This window comes from Microcebus murinus, chromosome 14, assembly GCF_040939455.1.
Source record: "Microcebus murinus isolate Inina chromosome 14, M.murinus_Inina_mat1.0, whole genome shotgun sequence".
Classification (NCBI taxonomy): Eukaryota; Metazoa; Chordata; class Mammalia; order Primates; family Cheirogaleidae; genus Microcebus; species Microcebus murinus.
The window spans coordinates 70731213-70759116 of NC_134117.1; the positions used below are offsets into that span (position 1 = coordinate 70731213).

General features: G+C 43.1%; 1 protein-coding gene across 3 annotated transcripts in view; it reads left to right on the forward strand.

Annotated features, from left to right (window-relative positions):
- Nucleotides 1-8238: 8238 nt before the first annotated feature.
- The window catches only part of LOC105860099 (DNA excision repair protein ERCC-6), a 90158-nt gene continuing 70492 nt past the window's right edge, over nt 8239-27904 (forward strand). For 2 of the 3 annotated variants that reach the window (XR_001148836.3, XM_076010226.1), the window contains exons 1-5: nt 8241-8414; nt 13521-13956; nt 16299-16419; nt 19385-19496; nt 25356-26097. Coding sequence is in view for 2 of the 3 variants with exons in the window: in XM_076010226.1 (XP_075866341.1) it covers nt 13535-13956; nt 16299-16419; nt 19385-19496; nt 25356-26097 (1397 nt within the window). In the remaining variant the exon portion in view is untranslated. Of the gene's footprint in view, nt 8415-13520; nt 13957-16298; nt 16420-19384; nt 19497-25355; nt 26098-27904 lie in introns of all 3 variants that reach the window. The other variant, XM_012744565.3, reaches the window with a different exon arrangement.

Below are 27904 nucleotides of genomic sequence, written 5' to 3' on the forward strand. Positions count from 1 at the left end.
TGAACTGAGCTCAAAGGATTCTCCCGCTTAGGCCTCCCAGAGTGCTAGGATTACAGGCGTGAACCACCGCCCTTTATCTTGCTTTTTTCAGGCTGGACAACTCCCTTTTGTGCTGCTCCTGGCCTTCCCTTAGCTTGGCATGCAGCAATATCCTTTTTGTGTTTTTCCTTCAGTTCAGCAGCCTTCTTTCCAAAAGGCTGCTTGTCATCTGCAGCAGTGTTATTATACCTGAGAAAAGAAAAATAGCTTAGAGTAATCCGAGCTAAGCGAGGTATGTAAAATTTATCAGGCCCAGTGAGGCCAGTATGGGATTTCAATTATGCCCCTATACCCATGTCCAGGGACAATTAGTTAAAGATTTTTGTTCCTGACTAGCTGCCCCACTCATTATCTTCTTGTTCCAGGAATTTGTGATTCAAAGAACTAGGTGTAGCCAATCAAGAGCTTGTGTTATTTTAATGTAAATTATTAGTAAACAATTTAGGACCTGCCTTATCTTTTCCTTTAAAAACCTACCTGTAACTGCTAATCCAAGTGTATATTCTGGGCAACTTGAATCTATGCTCCAGGGTTGCAATCCTCAATCTTGGCTCAAGTAAACTCTCTACTATTAATATTAGTTTTGCCTCAGTTTCTTTTCTCTTGACATCCCACACCTCTCCCCATTACTTTGCAACATCACCAATGCATAGGCTCTAAGTTCTCCTGTGACTCTTGGGCAATACTCAGAATAGAACATGAGAAAGGTCAAAAAAATCCTTTTGGGTGCATTGGGATCCTTAAATTTCTTTCTTGTTTCTCCTTTTGGAGGGATATAGGTTTTCATTTCTCTATCATAATAGACCTTGTCCACCTTTTCCATGTCTTCAAATTGTCCTTTTGTTACAGCAAGTGTCACAGCGGGTGGTCCTGAGGACAAACTGAGCGGCGCATGGAGAGTCAGAGAATCAAAGTGTATTCGCCAGCGGGCTCAGAGGGGCCTCACCACCAAATTCTGAGCCCGTCTACCTGATTTTTCCCACTTTTATTAAGTTGGGGTGGTCCGAGGGATGGGGTATCAGGTGTAGGTTAGTTCCTGCGTCAGGTAATAGGTTCAGTGTTATGCTGATGCACCAGGTAATAGGGTAGCTGAAGCACCAGGTAATAGGTTAGTGTTATGCTGATGTGGGTCTTCCTGAGGTCTGGGGGTCTTAGGTTCCTGATGTGCAAGAAATAGATGGGAGTTTCCCTTATCACTTTCTCTTTAGCAGATAAGGCCTTTCACCTCTCTGAGCACTTCTTAGAAAACTGAGAAGTTGACTGAAGCATCTGGGTGCTCCTTGCAGTCATCTGGACAAGTCTGCACAAAGAATGTGTATGATGACATTTTGCCTCTCTGCTTCTCAGGATCTCCTTTGTCCACATTTAGTTATTTCTCTTTAGCAAGAAACATTACAAAATCAAACTGGGGCCCACTCATCTCATGCAGCAAAGCCAGACACCAATGCCAAGCGTTGCAGCAGGAGGAGGCATGGTGCCATCCAAGGAGAATAGGAGGTAACCAACGCTTAAGACCCAAACTCCCAGTGGCTTACAATCTAGGGTTTTTAAAGGAAGGGATACATTTCATGAAAGCAGAAGTTGCAGGAAAAATTATAAATCAAAACATGAAGATTATACATTGGCTTGGCCCAAACGGGTGGGATATCTTTTTGTTTGTTTGTTTTTGAGACAGAGTCTCACTCTGTTGTCTGGGCTAGAGTGCCGTGGCATCAGCCTAGCTCATAGCAACCTCAAACTCCTGGGCTCAAGCAATCCTCCTGCCTCAGCCTCCCAGATTGCTAGGATTACAGGCGTGAGCCAGGATGGGATAACTTGAAGTGGGGGGACTTATGGGTCATAGGTGGATTGAGAGATTCTTTGATTAGCAGGAAGGAAGGTTAAGGGGGGTGAGACTACAGGCCCCTTGGGGAGAAATTTAGAACAAAGGGTGATCACAGTTTAATCTTCAGTTCCCCTTTATCTGCATTTTCCCTCTGGTGTGGGCTTCTGAAAAACAACTCAGGAACCCAGGTTAAGATGTTCTCTTTTAGTTCCATAAACTAAAACACTTTGTGACTCTGTCTTGCTTGGAAGCCTACTGTTATTACTGTGTTTCTCCGAAAATAAGAGCTACCCATAAAATAAGCCCTGGCAGGATTTCTAAGCATTTGCACAACATAAGCCCTACCCCAAAATTAAGCCCTAGTGACAGGCGTGGCAATGCAGCATATCTGCACAACCATGCATTTTGTTGCAGAGCGGTAAACATGACTAGCAGCCCTTCTCATTTGCCCCATCATGACAGCTACTATCCCAGAGGTGACCGGAAAGGTGCAGGCAGCCCCCCTAACAAGATTGGCTCCCCGTCAGGTCCCAGCCATGCTGTGCGTGCTGCAAGCTGAGGCTTTGAGGGGAAAATAACACATCCCCTGATAATAAGCCCTCAGGTGTCTTCTTGAGGAAAAATAAACATAAGACCCTGTCTTATTTTCAGGGAAACATGGTACTATGAGGTTGCTCATTTAGTGTTCAAAGCTAGCTGGCTGGCTAGAATTTCCTTTGAAAGGACTCAAGCTTTTTCCTTTATTTCCATGCTTGGGGGGGAGCGCCCAGCAGGCCCCTGAGAGGGGTCCCTATTCCCTCTCAGAACAGAGTTGCCCAGTGCCCATTGGTCTCTCATATGCCCTGATGCTGTCTCTATGGAGTTCAATGTACTGCAATGGCCAGGATCATATGGTTTCATATGTTCATTGCTTTGACGATTATTTGTTCATTTATTCAATATATATTTAGCACCAGTTTTTCTAGTGGTTGCCAACATCATATTCTGAATAATAAACTTTTGCTTCTTTTTTTAAAAAATCATTTTTTCACAGTATTTATTATATTTCCAATGTGGCAGAATTGGTGCTATGGAATGAATTATGAGCCCCCAAAATTCACATGTTGAAATCCTAACCCCTAATGCGACTGAATTTGGAGATAGAGCCTTTAGGTAGTAACTCAGGTTAAATGGGGCCCTAAGCCATGTGAACTAAAATGCTCACCCCCCTCCCAACCGGCTGACTAAATAGACCCCCTTGTGGCCAAAGGAATATTCTAGGGCAAAGTTGCCTGCCAGGAGGAGGGAGGTCAGACATGCCTTACCATGCCCCCTCCCTTCTTGGAGACTTCCTTTGTAACCCATTAACAGGCCTAAAGGGTATGCAAGACAAACCTGCAGGTCCTGAATTTATGCAACAGTGGCTTATATCTGGTAACCAGTTTATGTTAAAACATTCCAGGTCTTTAGACAAAGCTTCATGTCTTTAGTCAATTACAATCTAAAGAATCTTTAAACCCACCTATAACCTGTAAGCCCCCCCACCCAGCTTCGAGATGGCCCTCCTTTTTGGGCCAAACCAATGTATGTCTCCCACATATTGATTGATGGCTTTACCCGTAACCCTTGTCTCTAAAATGTATAAAAACCAAACTGTAACCCAGCCACAGTGAGTCCATTTGCCCAAGGCCTCTTGGCAGTGGCTCCGGGTCATGGTCCTTAAATTTGGTTCAGAATAAATCTCTTTAAAATTATTTTGCAGGCCGGGCGCGGTGGCTCACGCTTGTAATCCTAGCTCTCTGGGAGGCCGAGGCGGGCGGATTGCTCGAGGTCAGGAGTTCGAAACCAGCCTGAGCAAGAGCGAGACCCCGTCTCTACTATAAATAGAAAGAAATTAATTGGCCAACTAATATATATAGAAAAATGAGCCAGGCATGGTGGCGCATGCCTGTAGTCCCAGCTACTTGGGAGGCTGAGGCAGAAGGATTGCTTGAGCCCAGGAGTTTGAGGTTGCTGTGAGCTAGGCTAACGCCACGGCACTCACTCTAGCCTAGGCAACAAAGCGAGACTCTGTCTCAAAAAAAAAAAAAAATTATTTTGCAGTCTTTGGCTTTTTTTCTGTTGACAGCCAATAGAGCTGATGCCTTATAAGAAAGGGAAGAGAGATTAGCGAGCTCTTTCTTCACCACCTACAGACACAGTGAGAGGGCAGTAGGAAGAGACTCCTCACCAGGAAACAAATCTGCTTGCACCCTAGTTGTGGACTTCCAGCTTCCAGAACTGTGAGGAATAAATGTCTACTAAGCCCTCCAGTCTGTGCATTTGTTACGGCCTGAGCTAAGACAGTTGGGAAGACATGTGCACAAGATGCTTGCTAGGCAGTAGAAGCCAACTGCAGAAGACTCCAAATGGGAGAACAGTAAGTAGTTTCCTAAATCCTAAGCATAGGCATCCAGGCAGCATGGGACAGACGTAGTACAGAAAAATTAGATGGGACAGGAGAGTAACAGGGCTTGGATGACATGTTAAATAGTCTGAATTTTTATCTTGCATTAATAGGTCTGATGCAGAGGAGAGATATTACCAGAGCCAATGTTTTAAAGAAATCCTTCTAGCAACTGTTAGGTTTATTCTAGGTGGGAACCCCAAAAGCATGTATAGGACAGAATGTGGCTAATGCAAAACTGAGGCTGTACAACAGCCGCAGGGGTCTGGGGAGTCCGGGCTTTGTAGACCTGGCAGACAGAGGCAGCCAGCACTCCTCCCCCCCTCCCTGGTGGAGACCAAGCGGTCCCTCCCCAGCTCTCTTGATAAGGATGATGCCAGAGCAGAAGGATGGATGTGACTGGGCAAAGCAGTGGTAGGAGTTGGTCATTTGAAGAAGAATTTACTACAAACAGCTGTTCTGCCCACCATCCTCTGCCATATGCGAACTGCTCGTAGCAGAAAGCAATTCTTCACCTGCTAGTTCGGCCCAGAAACAAAGCACAGGGCAGGTGGGAGGGGCTCGGCTGTCCCGTTTATAAAAACACTCACTGCCGGGCGTGGTGGCTCACGCCTGTAATCCTAGCACTTTGGGAGGCCGAGGCGGGTGGATTGCTTAAGGTCAGGAGTTTGAAACCAGCCTGAGCGAGACCCCGTCTCTACCAAAAATAGAAATAAATTAATTGACCAACTAAAAATATATATACAAAAAGTTAGCCGGGCATGGTGGCACATGCCTGTAGTCCCAGCTACTCGGGAGGCTGAGCAGTAGGATCGCTGAGCCCCGGAGATTGAGGTTGCTGTGAGCCAGACTGACGCCACGGCACTCACTCTAGCCTGGGCAACAAAGTGAGACTCTGTCTCAAAAAAAAAAAAACAAAAAAAAAACACTCACTAAACCTCCTTCTGTGCTGACTCTTTTCGGACTCAGCCCACCTGCACCTGGGTGAATGTGGGAGCAAACCAGCCGCGCTGCTCCGACACAGCCTGTATGTTAAACGTTTCCTTTGGGTGATTCACCCTTTTAGCAACTAAATGGGAAGGGAACAAAACTGGAGCTAGAGACTGGTTGCACTAGTCAAGGCAACCAAACAGAGGGGATGGAGAAGATGGGATAGGTGTATAAGCTATGGAGGAGGCAGAACCAGTGGAACTTGGGGACTGATTGGATACAAGGAAGAAAGGAGTGATACCTTGGTTGACATCCAGTCTTCAAGGTTCATAAATGTATATTATGAATTCGTTACTAAAAATCCCCCTTTTATCCTCTGTATGTTAGAGCTGGCAGGGTTGGCTGTAGAATTTCCACTTTTAGAGTTCCTGTTGGTAGGCTTCAGCTTGACCTGTTTATGGCTCCATCCTAGGTACCCATCTCTTTCATGATGACCATAGCCAGGAGGAAACTATTCCCCATTTTTGTGTTTTTCGAAAGACCAAGTAGAAGACAGAATTTAGCATCTGGAAGCTGCTGTCAATTGAAACACTCTCTGAATATCTTTTTTCTTAGAAAATTTCCAGCACCTTATTAAAGGGTTTGGAAGGAAGAGCAGGCTCCTTGAACACTTTTTCTTGGACATATCTGCCCACATCTTTGTAAAGATAATTAACTCTCTTCCACTTCCCTTTTTGAGTATACTATCTTTTTCCTGTCCAAATTCTTTTTTTTTTTTTTTTCTTTTTTTTTGAGACAGAGTCTCACTTTGTTGCCCAGGCTAGAGTGAGTGCCGTGGCATCAGCCTAGCTCACAGCAACCTCAATCTCCGGGGCTCAAGCAATCCTACTGCCTCAGCCTCCCGAGTAGCTGGGACTACAGGCATGTGCCACCATGCCCGGCTAATTTTTTGTATATATATTTTTAGTTGGTCAATTAATTTATTTCTATTTTTGGTAGAGACCGGGTCTCGCTCAGGCTGGTTTCGAACTCCTGACCTTGAGCAATCCGCCCGCCTCGGCCTCCCAAAGTGCTAGGATTACAGGCGTGAGCCACCACGCCCGGCCCAAATTCTTTTTTTTGGTTTTTGAGACAGAGTCTGACTTTGTTGCCCAGGCTAGAGTGAGTGCCGTGGTGTCAGCCTAGCTCACAGCAACCTCAAACTCCTGGCTCAAGCGATCCTCCTGCCTCAGCCTCCCAAGTAGCTGGGACTACAGGCACACATCACCATGCTTGGCTAATTTTTTTTTGTATATATATTTTTTAATTGGTCAATTAATTTCTTTCTATTTTTAGTAGAGACGGGGTCTTGCTCAGGCTGGTTTTGAACTCCTGACCTTGAGCGATCTGCCGGCCTCTGCCTCCCAGAGTGTTAGGATTACGGGCGTGAGCCTCCGTGGCTGGCCTCCTGTCCAAATTCTGATTGACATATAAAGGGTCTCCAAAAGACTATACTTTAAAAAGGGAACCTTATTCTCAAAATGGTTAAGAACCACTAACTGCTTTCATGTTGAAGCATTAAAACGAATATCCTATCAACTGCCTATTATCTCTCTCTTTTTTTTTTTTTTTAATTTTGAGACGGGGTCTCGCTGTGCTCAGGCTGGTGTCAAACCCCTGAGCTGTAGCAATCCTCCCAGAAAGCTAGCATTACAGGCATGAGCCACCCCACCCAGCCTATTCTCAATACTTTTTTTTTTTGAGACAGAGTCTCACTTTGTTGCCCAGGCTAGAGTGCCACGGGGTCAGCCTAGCTCACAGCAACCTCAAACTCCTGAGCTCGAATGATCCTCCTTCCTCAGCCTCCTGAGTAGCTGGGACTACAGGCATGTACCACCATGCCTGGCTAATTTTTTCTATATATTTTTAGTTGGCCAATTAATTTCTTTCTGTTATAGCAGAGAGGGAGTCTTGCTCTTGCTCAGGCTGGTTTGAACTACTGATCTTGAGCAATCTGCCTACCTCGGCCTCCCAGAGTGCTAGGATTACAGTTGTGAGCCACAGCGCCTGGAACTATTCTCAATACTTTATTCAAGAGATTCTTAGAATTCTTTTTCATTTTTTAAAAAACAAGTTAAGTCTTTATGTGGGATGCCCCAACACAGGTTGGAGCTGCTGCCAGGAGTGACAGGATGTTATCACTGAGCATTACCTGATTCCCTTTCCAACCCTTCTCCTACTGTCCAGCTTCAGGCTTAAAAATGAGGAAGGCACTTCCCTAGGCAGACTTGGTGACTACCCGAAGTCACTCCACTCCCAGAGGACTTTCTGCCTCAGGGCCCTGGAACAGCCACCCTACACTCACCCTCTCCCAGCGCTGGAATCCCTGCGTTGAGAAGTTCTCTCTGCTTTTGCTCCATTTTGTACAGCCACCACTGATCTCTGGTGGCTGTTTTCCTCAGGCGAAACTCAACTTCCTACCTTTGTTCTGAACCCATGCATGAACATCTTATTTCTTCAAACGCTGCAAGCTAAAATTCTTGCCTACCTGCGAGATCTGCAGAGTCATGTTAAATGACTGACTTAATGCAATCAAGACATTTATGCAGGCCCACTACGTACACACACTACCCCAGCCCAGGTGTGTGACACAGGTGGACAGGAACAGATATAAATAAGACCTCTCCCTAGTTCTCAAGTGTTCATTGACACGCCAACCAATAAGAAAAATGACAACGCCCACTGGGCCTGGCTGGCGACCAGAAAGTGAGGCTTGCTCCCTTCCCCAAGCTGACTTTTTCTTTAGGATTCATGGTTAACTGCAAGCATTTACCTTCACACCTCTCTCTCTCTGGAAATATCTCTTTTAATTTTTATAACTGCCTCACTAGCGAGGTATTTCTCACCAGAGGTGAAGTGCCAGCCCCAAGCCACCCAGTTGGCCAGCGGCGGCGACCACATTTCTGCCGCCTAGCACGCAGGTGCAAAGGCCAGGCTGCGCTCAGTGCCTCAAACCACGTGGCCGCGCCTGTGCATAACAACACACAGACAGCCCGGCGCATGCGCCGGCCTCATCGCGCAAGCCGGAGCCTGCGTCGCTGTTGGGGGCGGTGCCAGCCTAGGGCGCATGCGCGAAGGCTAGTGAGGCCGGCTTCCACGGTGGCTGGCGGCAGCCGCGGCGTCTCTGCTTCCGTGTGGCGGCCGCGCGGCCCTGTGGTGAGTGTTCGGCCGGCTAGGCTGAATGTCAGGCGGTGGGTGTCTGGACCCGGCTCAGGCTCCCCGAGAGGCTGCGGCCCGCGTCCTGGCCTCCGGCCGCAGTGATGGAGTCTCTCCGCGCGGGCGGCGGGGAGCCGGTCGTGGGGCTGGGAGCGCGACTTCCGGCCGGCTTACCTGCGACCGGAAGTGATGCGGGGGCGCGCGCTCACCTAGGGCGGCCGGAGCCTGCTGCTGTGGCCCTGGCCAAGTGGGCTAGGGACGAAACGTCAAATTCCCAGACTTGTATAAGGCTCCTGCGCGCAGCGTCGGCCGGGCCCAGTTTATTTTGGTTAAAATACTGGAGTTGTTATTTGAAAGAGAGTTTCCGGATAAATATATGTCCGTCACTTTGGGCGTTGATGTAGTCAGGTTCGATGGACAGTATGTGGAGGCTTGAGCAGTCCGCTTGGCAATGCTGTCCCATGATTGCCCACATAGCGTAGTGTCCTTCTTCATTGCTGGCATCCTGTTCCAAGCTGCCATCATTTTTCTACTGAACGTTTTCCATCATCTCACTGCTCCCTCCAATCCGTTATCCATACAGTAGTCCAAGTAGTGTTTTACAAACAAATTGAGTCATGGCATCATCACCCTACTTAAAACTCTTAAAAGTCATTCTGTTGCACTTGGAGTAAAATCCATGCTCATGTTTTCCCAGGCCTTATGTGATCTTGCCCTTGCCAGCCCCTTCTCAGAACTGTGTATGTGTAGGACCAACCCTTCAAACCAGGATCCACCTGGCCCCTGGCCACTGAATCCCCCAAGTGCTCAAGGGGGAGGACAAGGAAGATACTATTTTGCCACATGATTAAGCCTTGTAGTGTATTAGAAGATACCCTGTGAGATTTATACAATGGAGTTCTCACTGGATCTTTTTAACTCTAAAATAAAGTAAAAAATTCTTGGCCGGGCGCGGTGGCTCACGCTTGTAATCCTAGCACTCTGGGAGGCCGAGGCGGGCGGATTGCTCGAGGTTGGGAGTTCGAAACCATCCTGAGCGAGACCCCGTCTCTACTAAAAATAGAAAGAAATTAATTGACCAACTAAAAATATATATACAAAAAATTAGCCGGGCATGGTGGCACATGCCTGTAGTCCCAGCTACTTGGGAGGCTGAAGCAGGAGGATCGCTTGAGCCCAGGAGTTTGAGGTTGCTGTGAGCTAGGCTGACGCCACGGCACTCACTCTAGCCTGGGCCACAAAAGTGAGACTCTGTCTCAAAAAAAAAAAAGTAAAAAATTCTCACTGTTCCAGCCTTCCATTTCCCCAAATGCATCAGGTCGTCCCAGCCTTAGAAATTATAGGTTTCATTGCAACATATTTGTTCCACTTTTGGCCTGATTAACTCTTGGCTCAGATGTCACTATCAGAGAGGCCTCACTGACCTCCCACCTACCTCCTTAATTTCAGTTAGGTTTCTCTCATTTTGTTGGAAAGAGTCTTGTAGTTTCCTCATATAGCAGTCATCACAAGTTTTTTTGTGTGTGTGGGTGTGTGTATATGTATTACTTTTTTTAAATGTTTGTCTTCCCCAAAGACTCTAAGCTCTATGGGGATAGGAATTAGTTAACCTAGTACATTGCTTAGTGTAATTGACTTTTACTATTTGTTGAATATGACTTATTTTACTTCTGAAACTCTTCTTTAACCTTCTGATAGAAGCCTTCTGGTTTCCAACTCTCACTTCTGGCAGGCTTGCTGTTCTGGCCACAGCCAGGCTCTTAAGTGCCTTCCTGACCCTTTTATCCCATTTCCAGCCCCCTTTTGGTGCTTTTTTTTTTTTTAAAAAAAACAAAAACCTACCCAGTGTGGACCCCAAGGCCAGTTACTTCAATGGCTTTCTCCTTAGCATCTTGACTCAGTGACCCCGTTCTACCACTTCTCTGAAAACCCCCAATGATGACATATCCCCCGGGAAGTTACAGGAGGAGGAAATTAGCCTTGGGATTGTTGTGAATCCATGGTTTGGGGGGGGGCAACCTCAGGTTGGTCCTTCATACCCATCATCAGTGTTTGTTCCCCATCAACAACTCCTTTTTGTCTTCTACAGGACATTTATTCCAAACTCCTCACTCTCCTCTGGCCTGTATCCTAACTTTGTCCTCTGACCAGGAGTTTTCCAAACTTCCTACCTTATGTTTTCACTATAGTCCACTTCAGCTTCCCTCCTCTGCATTTACAGATTTAGGTCCATCAAGAGTCATCCTGCTAGAGTGAGAGAAATATGTGTTGTACCTTCTGTTCATTTCTGCTCTTGACCTTTCCCTGCTGCAGTGTTGTCTTGTGCAACTTTCTGTGTAGTTTATTTTCCTCCTCTCCCTCTAGCCATTATGTTCCCTAGTTTTTCTTGCCCTAGTTTTTCTCTCCCCACTCTCATCTCATTATTACTTTATCATTCTGGCTGTCTCCTTCCACAGCCAAGCTCCTTAAAGGATAGGCTACTCCCTTGTGGCTATTTGCTCATACACTCATTTGCTCATTTCATAACCCACTACGGTCTGGGTTTCGTCCCTGTTGCTCCACCTAAACAAAACTTCTAAGATAACCAGTGACCTGTTGGTGTCCAAATTCACTGGACCCTTTCTGATTTCCTCATGTGAACTTGCTATATCACCTACTGTTAACCATTCTTTCTTCCTTCTTTATTGTTACCAGAAATTTTCCCCAAGCTTCATTCTTTTTAACCTTTTCTGTACTACAATACTATTACTTAATATTTTTGGTTGAATTGACATGTTTTTTTTTTCTTAACTTAAAAACAAATCCCTGTATGCATACAAATAGGAAAATGAAAACATTTCCAGCTAATGCAGAAGCTCTTAGCCAGAAAGGGAGCTGAGCACCAAGCTGAGCTTTTCTCTTGAAAAAAGTCAGAGGGCCCAAAGAGGAAGAACTTTCTCACTTGTGTTGTTCACTTTTAAACTTCTCAGTGTTAGCCTCTTCATACCCTCTAAAATGATCTCTGGTACCTGGTGGCCTTGGGAACTCGGGAGCTGCTTGCTCTGTGGATGTAGCCACATGTGCCCATACTTACCTTGAGCTCAGATTGCATTTCTGTCTGCATGCTGCCCAGGGCACTGGCAACGTAAGTACCTCTCCCTGCTTCCCATCGCCTGCCTTTTTGAGAGCCTTGTTTTTGAGACTGAATTCACTGGTGACTCAGCTGTCCAGTCCAAACTTTTTATTATTTTAGACTCCTCTCTGAGCCTTACTTTCAGCAGATATTAAGCACCTCTGTGTATCAGACTGTGAGCCAGGTATTCAAATCTTAATTCCTACATGATGTTTCTTGGGCCCTAGACACAATGTATTGTTGCCTCCTCTGTGTTCATGTGGCCTCTTGTCCATGTCACCACTGGCTGACCGGCCCTGGTGTGTTGCTAGTGACACACTTCTCCAGTAGAGAGGGAGTCTCTGGGGGCAGTTAATGTTCAATTCTTTGATTCCCAGTGCTGTGCTGGTGAGATTGTTTTATTTGATGAGGAAGGAGAGAGGCTCGTTGGGGGAACTTGTGGCCATTTCATAGAAATAAAGCTTCTGCGTTGAAAGATACCTTAGTTTCTTCACAGTTAATTAAAAAGCAAGGCTGACTCCTGTTTATTGTGTTGCTTTTTAATGTATTTATTAGATGTTATAGTTATGTGGGTAATATAGTGAAAATTTTCTCCTTCAAGCATCAGTTCCTGTGTAGAGTAAAATGTGAAATTTCCCTTTCTCCTTCCCCCTCCCAACTGTTGCAGGTTTGGTATGTATCCTTCCAGATCTTTTTGTGTTCATTCCATACACACAGATGGGGATACACTGTTCTTTCAACATAAATGTGTTCATCCTATGTCCATGACTTTTTTCACTTAACAAGGTTTTTTATATCAGTAGCATGGAAAATACTTAATGACTACATTAAACTACTAAAGACATACTGCAGTAAGCCTCCTCGTATATACATGTTAGTATTTCTCTGGAATAAATATCTAGAACTAGAATTTCTGGGCAAAGATCAGGTGCATTTAAAATTTTGTTAGATATTGCTAAATTGTCCCCCAAAAGGGCTTTACTAATTTATTTCCACCAACAATGTATGAGTGCAGCTCCTCCTCTTCCTTGCCAGTATTGGATATTACCAAACTTTACATTCTTGCCAACCTGATGGGTGAGAAATTATATTGTGAATTGAAAGGGAGTTATTTTTGAGAACATTTTAATTAATCTTTCTGAGTTTCAGATTTGTTCAGAGTTCCTTTTTACTGGATTGATATTCAGCCTAGAAGTTTCTAGTCTCTGATTCATACAGAGCTACTTCCTCACATCCCTGATTCTATACATTACAGTTGATCATGCTACTATGATAAAAATTGTGCCATAATGAAATGAAGATGCTAATTCGGAAAATGGCAGCCAAATGACTTCAGCTGTTTTGGAGAACATTCATGGGCATCACTCAAGATTTTGGTTGCCGCCTTTCTTAGCTGGTTACCCAAATGTTCTTTGTTGATGATACTCCATTTCTTCCTTTTTTGGTTAATTTTTCTTAGTTATTCTCAGAACTCAGTAAGATACATAGTTTGTGCCCTTTTAAGAAGTTAGTATTTGGAAACTTGAATTCATTTAATTGGAAGGATGTTGATCTTTTAAGAAATCAGTCTAGGCCGGGCGCGGTGGCTCACGCCTGTAATCCTACCACTCTGGGAGGCCGAGGTGGGAGGATCACTCAAGCTCAGGTGTTCGAAACCAGCCTGAGCAAGAGCGAGACCCCATCTCTACTATAAATAGAAATGAATTGGCCAACTAATATATATAGAAAAAATTAGCTGGGCATGGTGGCGCATACCTGTAGTCCCAGCTACTCAGGAGGCTGAGGCAGGAGGATCGCTTGAGCCCAGGAGTTTGAGGTTGCTGTGAGCTAGGCTGATGCCACGGTACTCACTCTAGCCTGGGCAACAAAGCGAGACTCTGTCTCAAAAAAAAAAATCAGTCTACTTTAATTATAAAATATTTAAGAAACTGTATATGATCAATTCTGTATAACCAGTTGATAATCCGGCATATGAATGTTTTTTTTCCTTTTAGATAGTCTGTAGAGGATGCCAAGTGAGAGAATCCCCTACTCAAGTCAAACTCAGGAGCAAGATTGTTTACAAAGTCAACATGTCAATAATAATGAAGAAATGGCAGTCAAACAAGAAATTGATGGTGATGTGGAAGTGGAGGAATGCCTCTACTCTCGCTCCCCTGAGGAAGGGCCATCCACCTCTGCTGAGGGGTGTGCATCAGCAGCTCCAAGGAGGGGGCAGGCCCTGCTGCACATAGACAGACATCAGATCCAGGCCGTGGAGCCTAGTGCGCAGGCCCCTGAACTGCTGGGTTTGGGTGTGGATGTCTATGACCAGGATGTGCTAGAGCAGTGTGTGCTTCAGCAGGTGGACAATGCAATCCATGAGGCCAGCCGTGTGGCCCAGCTCGCTGATGCAGAGAAGGAGTATCGGTCAGTCGTGGATGACCTCACGTGAGTTTGGCCCATCTTCAGAATTTGTATTTAAATGTGACAGGGAAATTCAGGTAATAAAGAGCTCCAGTATTCCTGAAAGTTTGGAGGACAAGGTCAGTAAGTGCAGTCCTCAACCTCATCGTGAGGCCCTAGCTGTTGTCCTCAGGAGCAGCATTATCCACAGAAGTCAGCTCACAAAAGCCTGTTTCTTGCATAATGTCCTAGAGAGAGGGCTATTCTAAGTGCTCTAGGACTCACCAGTATGTGCACAATCTTGTCTCAGGAGAAGTGCACCTATAGCTCAGGTGTTTCTTGCTCATTATACCAGGAATGCATCCTGCCCCCTCACGTTTTTGTCTGTAGTTTCTTTCCAGCTTGTCCCCAAACCAAGTGTTCAGTCCTTGGCAATTTTTCAGATTTGCACTTCTGGAAATAATGAGAAAGAGCTCCCTGGTTTTCCTTTCTTCTGTCCTACTTTTGACTCTATAAGGAAATATGAAGTCCTGTGGAGACTTCATTTGTGTTTTAGAGGCAAGATGGACTTGAGCTGTTTTGAGCATAGCACATTGGTGGGGAAGGGGGAAGGTGCTGGACCTGGGCCAAGGTTGGTGGAGCAAAAGGGAGGGTAGAGGAGGGGGGCGAGGGAGGGAGGGTTGAGCTCACTCATCATTGCTAATCTGCCCCCCATCAGGCAGTATTCTAGGCAGTGTCAGGCAAGTGAGAAAGAGAAGGTGAGAACTGGACTGAGTGGAGGGTTGGAGCAGTGTCACAGGGGCTGCTGGGAAGGCTGGAGGCTGTTGGCACTTAGAGAACATGTTGTCTGTTAACAGTTCCCTGTTGTGTTCTTTTGGCCTCTTGAGTAGCTGGTGCTTTTGCATAGTTGCAGTCTGACCTTGAGTGTTGAGGACCTCAACTTGTAATAACATACCTTTTACATTTGAACGTAGAGATGGGGCTACTTCCTACAGAGTTGACAGAGGAGAGTGCTGTGGAGTCTCCAGGCACTCAGGAGGATGCCACTGGATGGCTGGTAGTACATGGTGCCTTTGATGGCTAGTAACTTGCATTGCTTATCCTGAAAGCCACAAAGGATACAAACAGCAAATTACACAAGTTTCAAGAATATTGAATTTGTGTTCTGAAAATTTTTTATTTATTTATTTTTTTTTGACTTGGGAAGGTACCAGAATGTGTTCTGAAAATTGAAAGCTATAATTCTATGGTGTCTGTTTTAGGAGTAATTTATTTTAAATTGATTCTTTTTTCTTTGTAGCACAAAGTTTTTTTTTTTTTTTTTTTTTTTGAGACAGAGTCTCACTTTGTTGCCCAGGCTAGAGTGAGTGCCATGGCGGCAGCCTAGCTCACAGCAACCTCAGACTCCTGGGCTCAAGCGATCCTACTGCCTCAGCCTCCCGAGTAGCTGGGACTACAGGCATGCGCCACCATGCCCGGCTAATTTTTTCTGTATGTATTAGTTGGCCAATTAATTTTCTTTCTATTTATAGTAGAGACGGGGTCTCGCTCTTGTTCAGGCTGGTTTTGAACTCCTGACCTCGAGCAATCCACCCGCCTCGGCCTCCCAGAGTGCTAGGATTACAGGCGTGAGCCACCGCGCCCGGCCCTAGCACAAAGTTTAATGCTACAGTAAATGGATCTTCCAGTTCTATGAAAGAAAACTATTGTTACAGATACATGATTTTTATAAGAAAATGCTTAAGCATTTTTAAGACTTTTGGAAACTTTGGAAGGCTTCCATAATAGGCTTTAAAAACCCATGTACAGGCCGGGTGCGGTGGCTCACGCCTGTAATCCTAGCACTCTGGGAGGCCGAGGCGGGTGGATTGCTCAAGGTCAGGAGTTCGAAACCGGCCTGAGCAAGAGCGAGACCCCATCTCTACTGTAAATAGAAATTAATTGGCCAACTAATATATATAGAAAAAATTAGCCGGGAATAGTGGTGCATGCCTGTAGTTCTAACTACTTGGGAGGCTGAGGCAGGAGGATCACTTGGGCCCAGGAGTTTGAGGTTGCTGTGAGCTAGGCTGACACCATGGCACTCTAGCCCGGGCAACAGAGTGAGACACTGTCTCAAAAAAAAAAAAAAAATGTTGAATAAGTGACTCTGCTTACAAATGAGAATGAGCTGATTTAAATCAGCCAGATTAAAAAAAAACCACTAGCAGCCATTTCAAACCTCTATTGATACTTCAAATTCTATTTGTGGCTGGTAAGCATGTGCTTTCTGGTTTAGTTTCTTTTAGTTAATAAGTAAAAGGGACATGTTTTTAGCATTTCTGTCTATGTTATGCTATTAAAATGTTACCAGAGTTGAAAAATAGATAATTTGTCTTGTTTTTCAGGTCATGTATGTCATCCCTAAGGCAAATCAATAAAATTATTGAACAACTTAGCCCTCAAGCTGCCATCAACAGAGACATCAACAGGAAACTAGATTCTGTAAAACGACAGAAGTATAATAAGGTGATTCAAAATGACATGTAAATATTGCATTTTTGTAAAAGTCATCATTTAGGCCCATTTAATAATTTAGGAAGTATTATAAAAAGTACATATAAGATATGAAGCAAATATTTATAATTACAATAGAGAAATTTTGGGTTGTTTTTGTATGTTTAATCTTTCAGCTGTTTTCCTTTAATGTCTTCTGTTATACAACATTTTTAACAACACACAGATATGTGGACACACACATCCATCCATCCATTCATTGATACATGCATTCATATGTATACAGATGCTTCTCAACTTATGGTGGTGCTATGTCTTGATAGATGCATCATAAGTTGAAAACACTGTAAGTCGAAGATGCATTTAATACCCTGAGAAGCCCATCTTAAAGTAAAAAATTGTAAGTGAAATCATTAAGTCCAGAAGTTCCTCAGTATATGACGGGGTTGTGTCCTGCTAAATCCATTATAAAGCAGCAGAATCACAAACCATTGTAAGGTGGGGACTGTCTGTATATTTGAGAATAAGTTCTTTTTGGTATTGCTTACCTCCTCACTTGTGTGCACTACATAGTCATTCTTGCTTCACCATTTCTTTCACCTAGCTCCTGTTGGGCATGCTGGCCTCTCACTCAGTCTGCTGGTCTTATGTGAACTCTTTTCTGCTCAGCCCCTGCTTGCTGTAGTTGTTTCCACTCTGTTTCCTGCTGATGCAGCCATCACCCCACACACTCCTGCTCACTGTTCGGAGAGGCTGGCCCTTCCCGCTTGATGTTACAGTCAGTACCTGGATGCACTGGGGCTGTGCTTAGGGTTGGAGAACTTAAGGGTAGGGAACATCTCTTACTTAGGATGTTATTTTTATGAGGTTCGAAACATTTTTTAGAACTTTTGTACAGCTTTGTGAAGTTGAAACAGTTTTTAGGATTTATATAACCCTTCATAAAAAATACATTGCAGTGGATGTGAATGACTAGTTTTTTTTTTGTTTTTTTGTTTTTTTTGAGACAAAGACTCGCTTTGTTGCCCAGGCTGGAGTGAGTGCCATGGCGTCAGCCTAGCTCACAGCAACCTCAAACTCCTGGACTCAAGCGATCCTGCTGCCTCAGCCTCCCGAGTAGCTGGGACTACAGGCATGCACCACCATGCCCGGCTAATTTTTTTTTTTTTTTTTTTTTGAGACAGAGTCTCACTTTGTTGCCTAGGCTAGAGTGAGTGCCGTGGTGTCAGCCTAGCTCACAGCAACCTCAAACTCCTGGGCTCAAGCGATCCTTCTGTCTCAGCCTCCCAAGTAGCTGGGACTACAGGCATGAGCCACCATGCCCGGCTAATTTTTTCTGTATATATTCGTTGGCCAATTAGTTTCTTTCTATTTATAGTAGAGACGGGGTCTCGCTCTTGCTCAGGCTGGTTTCGAACTCCTGACCTCGAGCAATCCGCCCGCCTCGGCCTCCCAGAGAGCTAGGATTACAGGCGTGAGCCACCGCGCCCGGCCTAATTTTTTTTTTTTTTTATATATATATATTAGTTGGCCAATTAATTTCTTTCTATTTATAGTAGAGATGGGGTCTTGCTCTTGCTCAGGCTGGTTTCGAACTCCTGACCTCGAGCAATCCACCCACCTCGGCCTCCCAGAGTGCTAGGATTACAGGCATGAGCTACCGCGCCCGGCCAGAATGACTAGTTTTGATCATTCAATTCTGCTATCCAAAGTGACTAACGGTGTCCTGGTGCTTACAGTTGATTTGCTGCAGCGTGTAGAGTCCTTGATCTTTTCTTTAAGCTCTCTTGGGGGTGTGCATAGACTCAGTTCATGTGGCCTTCCTTTTACTTTCCACTCACCAGTTTATTATCTTCTCTCATTCACCTTCGGAATAACAGCCCAAAAGTCAGAGTTAGCAGTAGCTTGGGGCAGCAGGGTCCCCCCATATCAAATCAGAGAGGAGACATTTGACCTTTTGTGGAAGTGATGTGAAGTTGATGTGCAGAGGCCTTCCCTGCCCTTCTTGGGTATCTGGTGGGCTAGGATTTCAAGGGCAGAGTGGACCAAACTTCAGGCCACTTCAGGTTTATATATTCTGTATGTGTGTGTGTGTATGTGTGTGTGTGTGTGTATATATATATATATATTTTTTTTTATATTATATATTCTTGTCTTTAGCAGCTCCTTGATGTTTAGAGATAGACTATTCAGAGGGAAAGTGTTTTAAAAAGTATTTTGTTGAGAGAAAGACTGAGAAAAAAACAGTTGTCGCAGTTGGTATTTATGTCCAGGATTTCGCCTCCATGCTCATATTTGGAGTTGAAATATTCTTGACCTTTGGAAGATGAACCAGGTACCATAGGCCCAGTTCATTGGGGAGGCCCCAGGAAGGCCACGTATCCCAGTTCTGGTCATGTTGAAGGTAACAGGAGAAAGAGGAGTCTGGGGTGGGCAGGGTAAAGAGGCATAGCAAAATATATTTTTCTTTTAAAGTTTTGTGATCAGTAGAATACTATAAAGGACAGTCATAAATATGATAGTTGTCAGAGGGGACTGACTTTTTTGACCGATCATTTATATTTTTATTTCTTACCCCTAGGGCCTGTTGGCCTCCATAGCCCATTGGCTGCTAAGGTCAGAAACACAGAGAGCTTTAGTGATTTGCCCAATGTGTAATGGGGAGCACCAATTAGAGCAGTTCTATCTCCTAAGTCAGTGTGCACATACTTAAGTGTTTGGGCACATAGAAAGCTGTCTGCTGTCCAGTCAGGAAAGTGTATGGGGCAAGGCTGCCTGCTAGGAACGCTGAGGCCCACTTTTTGCTAGAAAAGTGGTAATTACTCAAATAAGGTTTTTACTAGTAATGGCAATGTATGGAATTTCTTGTTTATCTTTATTTTACTTTTGCCTAAAATTTTAAAATTTTATAATGCTATCTTTTTTATTTAACAATCATGTCATTGCTGTTTTCTGTATTCAATGTTTACCATTTAAGGAACAGCAGCTAAAAAAGATCACTGCAAAACAAAAACGTCTCCAGGCCATCCTTGGAGGAACAGAGGTAAAAATTGAACTAGACCATGCCAGTCTGGAGGAGGAGGATGCAGGTGAGGATGCTGTGAGCAGTTTCTCTGTGTTCTTGAATCAATGCCTGATGCCTGTGGTCAGTCAAGGGTCTCTTTAGTCTTTGCCTGGGTTTTGAGAAAAATGCATTTTTGCCTTAGTATAAAAAAAGATTTAGGAAAATTGTATTCACTATACTTGGAGAACCAAATTCCTTTTTATAAAGAGAATGAAAATACATTTTTAAGTGGTGGTTCACGCCTGTAATCCTAGCACTCTGGGAGGCCGAGGCGGGAGGATCGCTAATGTCAGGAGTTCGAAACCAGCCTGAGCAACAGCGAGACCCCATCTCTACTAAAAATAGAAAGAAATTAATTGGTCAACTAAAAATATATAGAAAAAATTAGCTGGGCATGGTGGTGCATGCCTGTAGTCCTAGCAACTTGGGAGGCTGAGGCAGAAGGATCGCTTGAGCCCAGGAGTTTGAGGTTGCTGTGAGCTAGGCTGACGCCACAGTACTCTGGCCCAGGCAACAGAGTGAGACTCTGTCTCAAAAAAAAAAGTAAAGAAAAGAAAAGAAATTTTTAATTCAGTTCACTGGAGGCTGCTGGTGCACATTTATTATAACATTTAATAAATTTGAAATCTTAAACATTCTTAAATAGTTAATCTGATAAAGACAACTAACCTGATGATTAAATTACATGTTGGAAGCCCAGCCTCAATACACATTTGTAGAATTGATCTCACGTATCTTTAAGAACTGTATTTGGCAGGCTTTCCAAGCATCAGTTCTGTTGTTTAACAAAAGATATCTTCATTCAGGTTATACCATGGCCATGATTACATTTATATTACTGCCTTGGATGGTTGTTTTTTGGAAAACCTTTTGGGAAATTGCATAAGCTCTAGAACTAAATATCTTTGCAGTCATTGTGTGCATGCGCGCGTGTGTGTGTGTGTTTGTGTGTGTGTGTTTAGAAATTGTTGGTAGCTGCTTAGTCATTTACTACTTGAAATATAGATTAAGCCTTCTTAATATTTAAGTTCTACAAGCAATTATTTTCTACTAACTCCAGAAGTTTATTCAGTAAAATAAGAGAATTGTTATGAAGAATTAATTGAGGCAATACAGAAGTATGTGCTTTTAAAGTTCAGTCTCTCAGAATCCATTAGGCCTATGACAGTGCTTTCTGCTGCTGTGGTACCATATTTCTCATTGGTAATAGATGTTTGTTCCTGTCTGGCTACTGCAGACCTGCTGCTATCTTTCACCCTTGCTGCTACTTCGGTAAAACTTTTCCAGGGTTAATAGTTCACCTCCCCAAATCCAAAAGCCCCTTTTCACCCTTCCTCCATTTGGCCTGTCTCCAGCAGCTGATGCTTCCTATGCTTTCTGAGATTTCTGTCTGTCTCCTGGTTGTCCTCTCTCTGACTACTTTTGTTTAGTTATTTCTTGCTAGCTTTCTTGGCCTTATCTTAAATGCTAATGTTTCTCAGGATTTCTTGTTGAGCCCTCTTCTTGTTCTGCTATACCCATGACACCCCCCACTCCCAAATAATCTAATCCCCTGGTTTTGGCAGCCACCAAGGTTCTAGTGTCTTACAAATCTGTACACTTCTGGTTTTGCTCTTTTTATGAGCTCCTGGTTCCTGCTGTATCTCTTCATCTAGGCACCAGCCAACACTTGATACTCCTGGTCTCTCTTACTGCTCTCCCTCCTCCGTCCTGTCTGGGGAGGCAGTGGAGCAGAGTGCCTAAGAGCCCAGGCTTTGTGGGTTTAGCTCTGCATTGCCTAGGTAAGGACCTTGGCTATGTTCCCTACCTTTCTGTTTGAACCCAAACAATAGGCATAAGTGCAGTAGCCTCTGCTTCTCCTCTCCTCCTAGGAAGCCGCCTACTTTCCTGAGGTTTCCTTTCCCCTGGTCTCCGTTTGGTGGTCCATTTTATGAGGTGGTGGTGAGGATTACCTAACAAAGAATCCTTTCTTGAAAGTAGGTGGGGTGAGGACAAATTATAAACAAAACAAAACTTTGACTTTGCCACTAAGATCTGGGAGAAGGTGAGGGTACTCACCATCACCATTCCTATTCAGCATTGTACTGGACAGTGTAATAATGGAAGAAAAGAAATAAAAAGCATAAGGATTGAAAAGAAGAAATAAAACCATCATTATTCACAGAATACATGATTGTTTATGTAGAAAATCCAAAAGAATCTGTGGACAATCTGTTGGAATTATTATGTGAATTTAGCAATATCATTGAATACCAGGTCAATATATAGAACTCAGTCATATTTCTATATGCCAGGAACAAAAATTTAATAGAGCTAGCAATACAATCAAAATCAAATACCTGAAAATAAATCTTAGCAAAAAATGTAGTTTTCTACAATGTTTTCTATATTAATAACTATAAAATGTTGAAACATTAAAGATCGAAATAAATGTGAGATACATTGTGATCACGGATTGGGAAATCTGGATTTGTCAGTGTGTCAGTTCTACCCAGCTACAGTTTCAGTGCAACCCTTAAATAAATTTCAAGGGTTTGTTTTGTTTTGTTTTGTTTTTTGAGGGGAAAGGCATAGGATAGAAAGTGTAGGGTAAGGATGGGGAAGGCATTAACAAGCTGACTCTACAATTTGTATGAAGATGCATTGGGCCAAGAATAGCCAAGGCAATCTTGAAGAAGAATAAAATATCAGGACCTATTTTAAGGCTATAGTAATTAAGATAGTGTGGTATTGGCATAAGGATAGACCAATGGACAGAATAGAAGGTTCAGCAAATAGACCCATCCACCCATGTATGTCGCTTGATTCATTACAAAGGTGGCAGGCAGTGCTGTGGAGAAGAGTGATCTTTTCATAAATGGTGCTGGGTTAGTCCACAGGAAAATAAAATTAATCTTGACCCATTACACTATGTACAAAAATAGACTCGGGATTATAGATTTAAATGTAAATAGTAAAACAAAGTTTTTAGAATATAACATAAGGAAAACATTTTCATGATCTTAGGATAGGCAAAAGACTTAAACAGGATACAAAATGCTCACTGTAAAGGAAAAGATTTGTTAAATGAGCTATATTAAAACTAAGAACTTCTGGCCGGGCGCGGTGGCTCACGCCTGTAATCCTAGCTCTCTGGGAGGCCGAGGCGGGCGGATTGCTCGAGGTCGGGAGTTCAAAACCAGCCTGAGCAAGAGCGAGACCCCGTCTCTACTATAAATAGAAAGAAACTAATTGGCCAACTAAAATATATATAGAAAAAATTAGCCGGGCATGGTCGCTCATGCCTGTAGTCCCAGCTACTCGGGAGGCTGAGACAGAAGGATCGCTTGAGCCCAGGAGTTTGAAGTTGCTGTGAGCTAGGCTGACGCCATGGCACTCACTCTAGCCTAGGCAACAAAGCGAGACTCAGTTTTTTTTTTTTTTTTGAGACAAAGAACTTCTTTTTGAGTCTCACTCAATCACTCTAGGCAGAGTGCTGTGGCATCAGCCTAGCCCACAGCAACCTCAAACCCCTGGTCTCAAGTGGTTCTCCTGCCTCAATCTCCCAAATAGCTGGGATTACAGTCATGTGCACCATGCCCAGCTCATTTTTCTATTTTTTGTAGAGATGGGGTCTCACTCTTGCTTAGGCTGGTCTTGAACTCCTGAGCTCAAGCAGTCTTCCTGGTTTGGCCTCCTAGAGTGTTAGTATTACAGGCGTGAGCCACTGTGCCCAGCCTAAACTAAGAACTTCTGTTTGTCAAAAGGTGTCATTTAGAGAGTGAAAAGCTTTGGAGTGGGAGAAGGTATTTGCAATACATGTATGAATCAAAGGACTCAAATCCAGAATGTATGAAAAACTAGAAATCTTTTTTTTTTTTTTTTAAAGGCAGACTAAGAGAAAAATGGGCAAAGGACTTGAACATTTTCTGCACAAAAGAGGCTGTCCAAAAAATTGATGAATCTGCAAAAGGCATGATATTTCATTAGTCATCAGGGAAATGCAAATTACAGCCACAATATGGTACCACTATACACCTACCATAATAGCTAAAAGGGAGTGGCAAGAATGTGGACCAGCTGGAACTCTCAAACACTCTTGGTGGAACTTTGGTGCCACTTTGGTACCACTTTGGAAAATGGGCAATGTCTGCAAAGCTTAACATAACCAAAGAATTATATATATTACCAAAGGATGTGTACCAGAATATTCATAGCAACATTATTCTTAGTAGCCAAAATCTGGAAGTCACCCAAATGTCCATTAAAAGTGATATGAAAAAATTGTAGTATAGTCATATAATAATATACCAACAGTAGTGAGAATTTACAAACTGCAACTCCATTCAACAATAAGTATGTAGCTCACAAGCATGATGTTGAGCAAAAGACGGTGGCCACAAGAGCACTGACATTTCCATTTATATCGAGTTCTGAGCCCAATACAACTCAAATACAGTGTCAGGAGTCAGGTCCATCATTATCTTGGGGGTGAGTAGAGGCTGGGAGGTAGCCCAAGGGCACGTCTGGGGTTGCTAGTAATTTCCATTACTTGATCTGGGTGCTAGTTTATGTGTTTTTCTCTCAGTATTCATTGGCTACTTATGATTGGTGTACTTTCTGATGTATATTTTATTTCAGTGCAGGCTTAATGGAATACTGGCTGTAGTATCATTGGCCTGTAAGAATTGTATATTTTAGAATATGGATTCCTTCTTAAGTATTAGATCTTTTGGTATTTCAGCTACATGGTAAAGTAATTTTGCCAGAGGTTAATTTCAGCTATTGAAAGGGGGATGATTTCTGGGTAGCTTTATACTTATTATGGCATAACTTCCAATTTTAGTTCCATCTCTTGAAGTCAGTTAACTTCATATATCTAACACAGTGCTGTGCAGTAGACCTTTTTGCAGTGATGGAAATGTTCTTCATCTGTGTTGTCCATTGTGGTAGCCATTTCGTGTAGCTATTGAGCACTTGAAATATGGCCAAGTGTAACTGTGGAACTGAGTTTTTAACTTAATTTAAATTGAAATAGCCATAGGTGACTGGTAACTACCATGTTTAGCAATATAGAGCTAATATTTATGTTCTTCCTGTTTAGGTACATTTTGATCCTTTAGATGTCTGTTTTTAGTTTTTTGTTTTGTTTTGTTTCGTTTTTAAGACAGAGTCTCACTCTGTTGCCCTGGCTAGAATGCCATGACATCACCTTAGCTCACAGCAACCTCAAACTCCTGGGCTCAAGTGATCCTCCTGCCTCAGCCTCCCGAGTAGCTGGTACTACAGGCATGTACCATTATACCAGGCTAATTTTTTCTATATTTTTAGTTGTTTGGCAAATTTCTTTCTATTTATAGTAAAGATAGGGTCATGCTCTTGCTCAGGCTGCTGTCAAATTCTTGAGCTCAAAGGGTCTGCCCGCCTTGGCCTCCCAGAGTGCTATTGTAGGCATGAGCTACCGCGCCTAGCCTGTTTTTAGTTTTATTATCTATTGAATTTAAGTCCACCTTAATGTTGGTGTTAGCAATGACATGGAAACTTGGGAGATTGCTTCCTCACGGGCTACTCCTCAGTTGATAAGGAAACACAGCTAAATTTATCTATTTATCACTGTTTAATTTATATAGTAATAGGTCTATCCTTAGATGCACTCTATTTATAGTGTGATATTTTGGAGACAAGTTACTGAGAAATCACCTTTTTGAATAGGAATATATTAAATATGGCATGATTAATGCTATAATAAATTTTATTCTCTACGTATAATATGCTTTAGTACATCGATGATGTGTTTTCTACAAGTTATTTATAGGTGTCTACTGTTTATCGAATAAGTGAATATTTCCGTTGTACTCTTAGAAAGTTTATTCTAGCGCCAAATGCATTGTTGTTACTCTTTCAGAAGCTGGGCCATCCTGTCTTGGCAGCATGCTTATGCCTGTCCAGGAGACTGCCTGGGAAGAGCTCATCCGCACTGGCCAGATGACACCTTTTGGTACTCAGATCCCTCAGAAACAGGAGAAAAAGCCTAGAAAAATAATGCTTAATGAAGAATCAGGCTTTGAAAAGTATTTGGCAGATCAAGCAAAGCTGTCTTTTGAAAGGAAAAAGCAGCAAGCTTATAATAAAAGAACAGCTAGAAAAGCTCCAACTTCAGTCACACCTGAGTTGAACCCAACAGAAAATGACAACAAACCAAACAAGAAAACCAAAGTTCTTTCTAAAACAGATAAGCGCTTGAAAAAGCACATAAAGAAACTCCAGAAGAGGGCTCTGCAGTTCCAGGGGAAAGTGGGATTGCCAAGGGGAAAGAAACCCTGGGAGTCAGATGTGAGGCCAAAGGCAGAGGGGGACTCTGAGAGTGAAGAGTCCGAGTACTTGCCCACCGAGGAGGAGGATGATGACGAGGCAGATTGGGCAGGGGCAGACCTGTCCAGAGATGGCACTGACTATGAGCTGAGGCCTGTGCTCAAGGGCCAGAAACGGCAGAAGAAAGTTTCTGTGCAGGAGATTGATGACGACTTTTCCCCAAGTTCTGGTGAAGAATCTGAAGCCACAGGAGGAGGAGGAGGAGGCGGAGCAGGTCGGAAAGTAGCGAGATGCCGAGACGATGGAGATGAAGATTATTATAAGCAGCGGTTAAGGTCAGTCTGCTGGGATTGTAAACAGATCGCACTGCTTACTTTATTTGAGGCAGTGGGCTTGTTAATACTTAGGCAGTCTAGATCCAGCTTAATATGTTAGACCTCTCTTCAGGTAGAGGTTGGACTTCCTATAGCATTAGCCTGCTAGAACCAGTGAGGACCCTGCGCTCTTAATAGAGCTGGCCCCAAATGCTTGTGCGTCTGGGTCTTTATATGGATTTGAAGGTAAATGTAAGATGGAAAGCGTAAGGGGAGGCTGGGGCAAGGTGCATACAGAGGACTGAGCATCAGCTGTGTGGCCTTCACACCCAGAGTTAAGTGTCACCTTGGACACTTGTAGCTACTACTACAGCTATGTAGTAGTACATAGTTGAGGAGTGGCTTTTATTTGTCATTTCTTGCTGAAACTTTAATCCCTGTGCATATTTAATTTCTGTGAAGTTATTTGAGGAATATCACTGGATACTCCTGAAAAGTGAGCAGTGTCAGTCTTTTTCATAACTACTGTAGGGAATTAATATAAGTGTTAGTCTCAACATATTGATTATAAATGGAGCAGTATATAGTCTTCTTATTAAATTGGATCAATATTAAATATATTTTAAATATATCATTTTGATCAAGAGCAATTTATTTTGATGGAATTTGAAATGTGGGTTTAGTTTAATTTCATGGCAGTAAGTTTTTCTTAATAATGTTAAGATTGTAAAACAATTTATTATTTCCAAAGCCAGATCATAAGCCAATATTTTGCTAAAGTTAGAGTAAAATCTCAAATGAATTTTAGAAATATCAATAAATCTTAATTGCCACCAAAATACGATAGCTCTTAAAATTTTATAGCTATAGTTATTAAAGCTGTTAAAGTGCAAATATCCACATTGAAATGTTTGTATTACATTTCCTTTGGTGCTCTTTGGATTGGGGGATGTTAAAAGAAAATGCTCAGGATTGAGAAGCATATTAAGAACATTTTAGAACTGCCAGTCACTATATTTTGTTACTTGTTGTTGATCTTTGTAGATGGGCTGGAATTGTAATGTGTTCCCTTGAGGAAAGAAGAAGACTTTTAGGATTGCTTGTCTTAGTAATGGTTTGATGGTGGATGATCAGAATAAAGTTAGAAAAACATAGAAAATGAGTTAGAATTTAGGAATTGTACCCAGGCTAGATGCCTTTTACTGAGGTTACAGCCTGTTAGTTATAATGCTCTTTTAAACTTGTGGGAGTGAGAATGGGTGACTCCTAGATATCCCATCTCCTTTATTCTCTCATCTTGAGAATCATAAGCCTTGTGTTAGCTCTGGGTTTGTCCTAACTAGTGTCTTTGATGCTCAGTGGGAATTTCCTACCAAGCCTTTTCTACCGTTCCTGGAGCTGGGCAGTAGCACTCAGGATCCTGCTTTCTTTGTTTTGGCCCATGACCTCAGCTCAATCTTCGATGTTTTAACCATTTTTTAAACTGTATTTTCCCTCCCCACATGTTTATCTTGCCTTCTTCTGTGTACACCTTGGGTGTGGAGCATGGCTTCTCAGTTGATGTTCCTTGACTTTCATATCCTTTCGTGTCACACAGCATAGGTGAGACACTGCTGAGAAGTAAATGTTCTGTCGGTTCTTATTCATTCTTGTCAGTTGTATTCAGGTCTTAGAAAACATACATTTTTTCATTTTAATTTTGTGCTACCAGAGTTTCCATTACGGTATGGCTCTTGATTGTGGGGTTGAGTGCTTTTTAAAAATACATTGCTGCATTAGAAATTGCAGGCCCGGGAGCTCAAGGAGCCAAATAAAGACTTAATAGAAC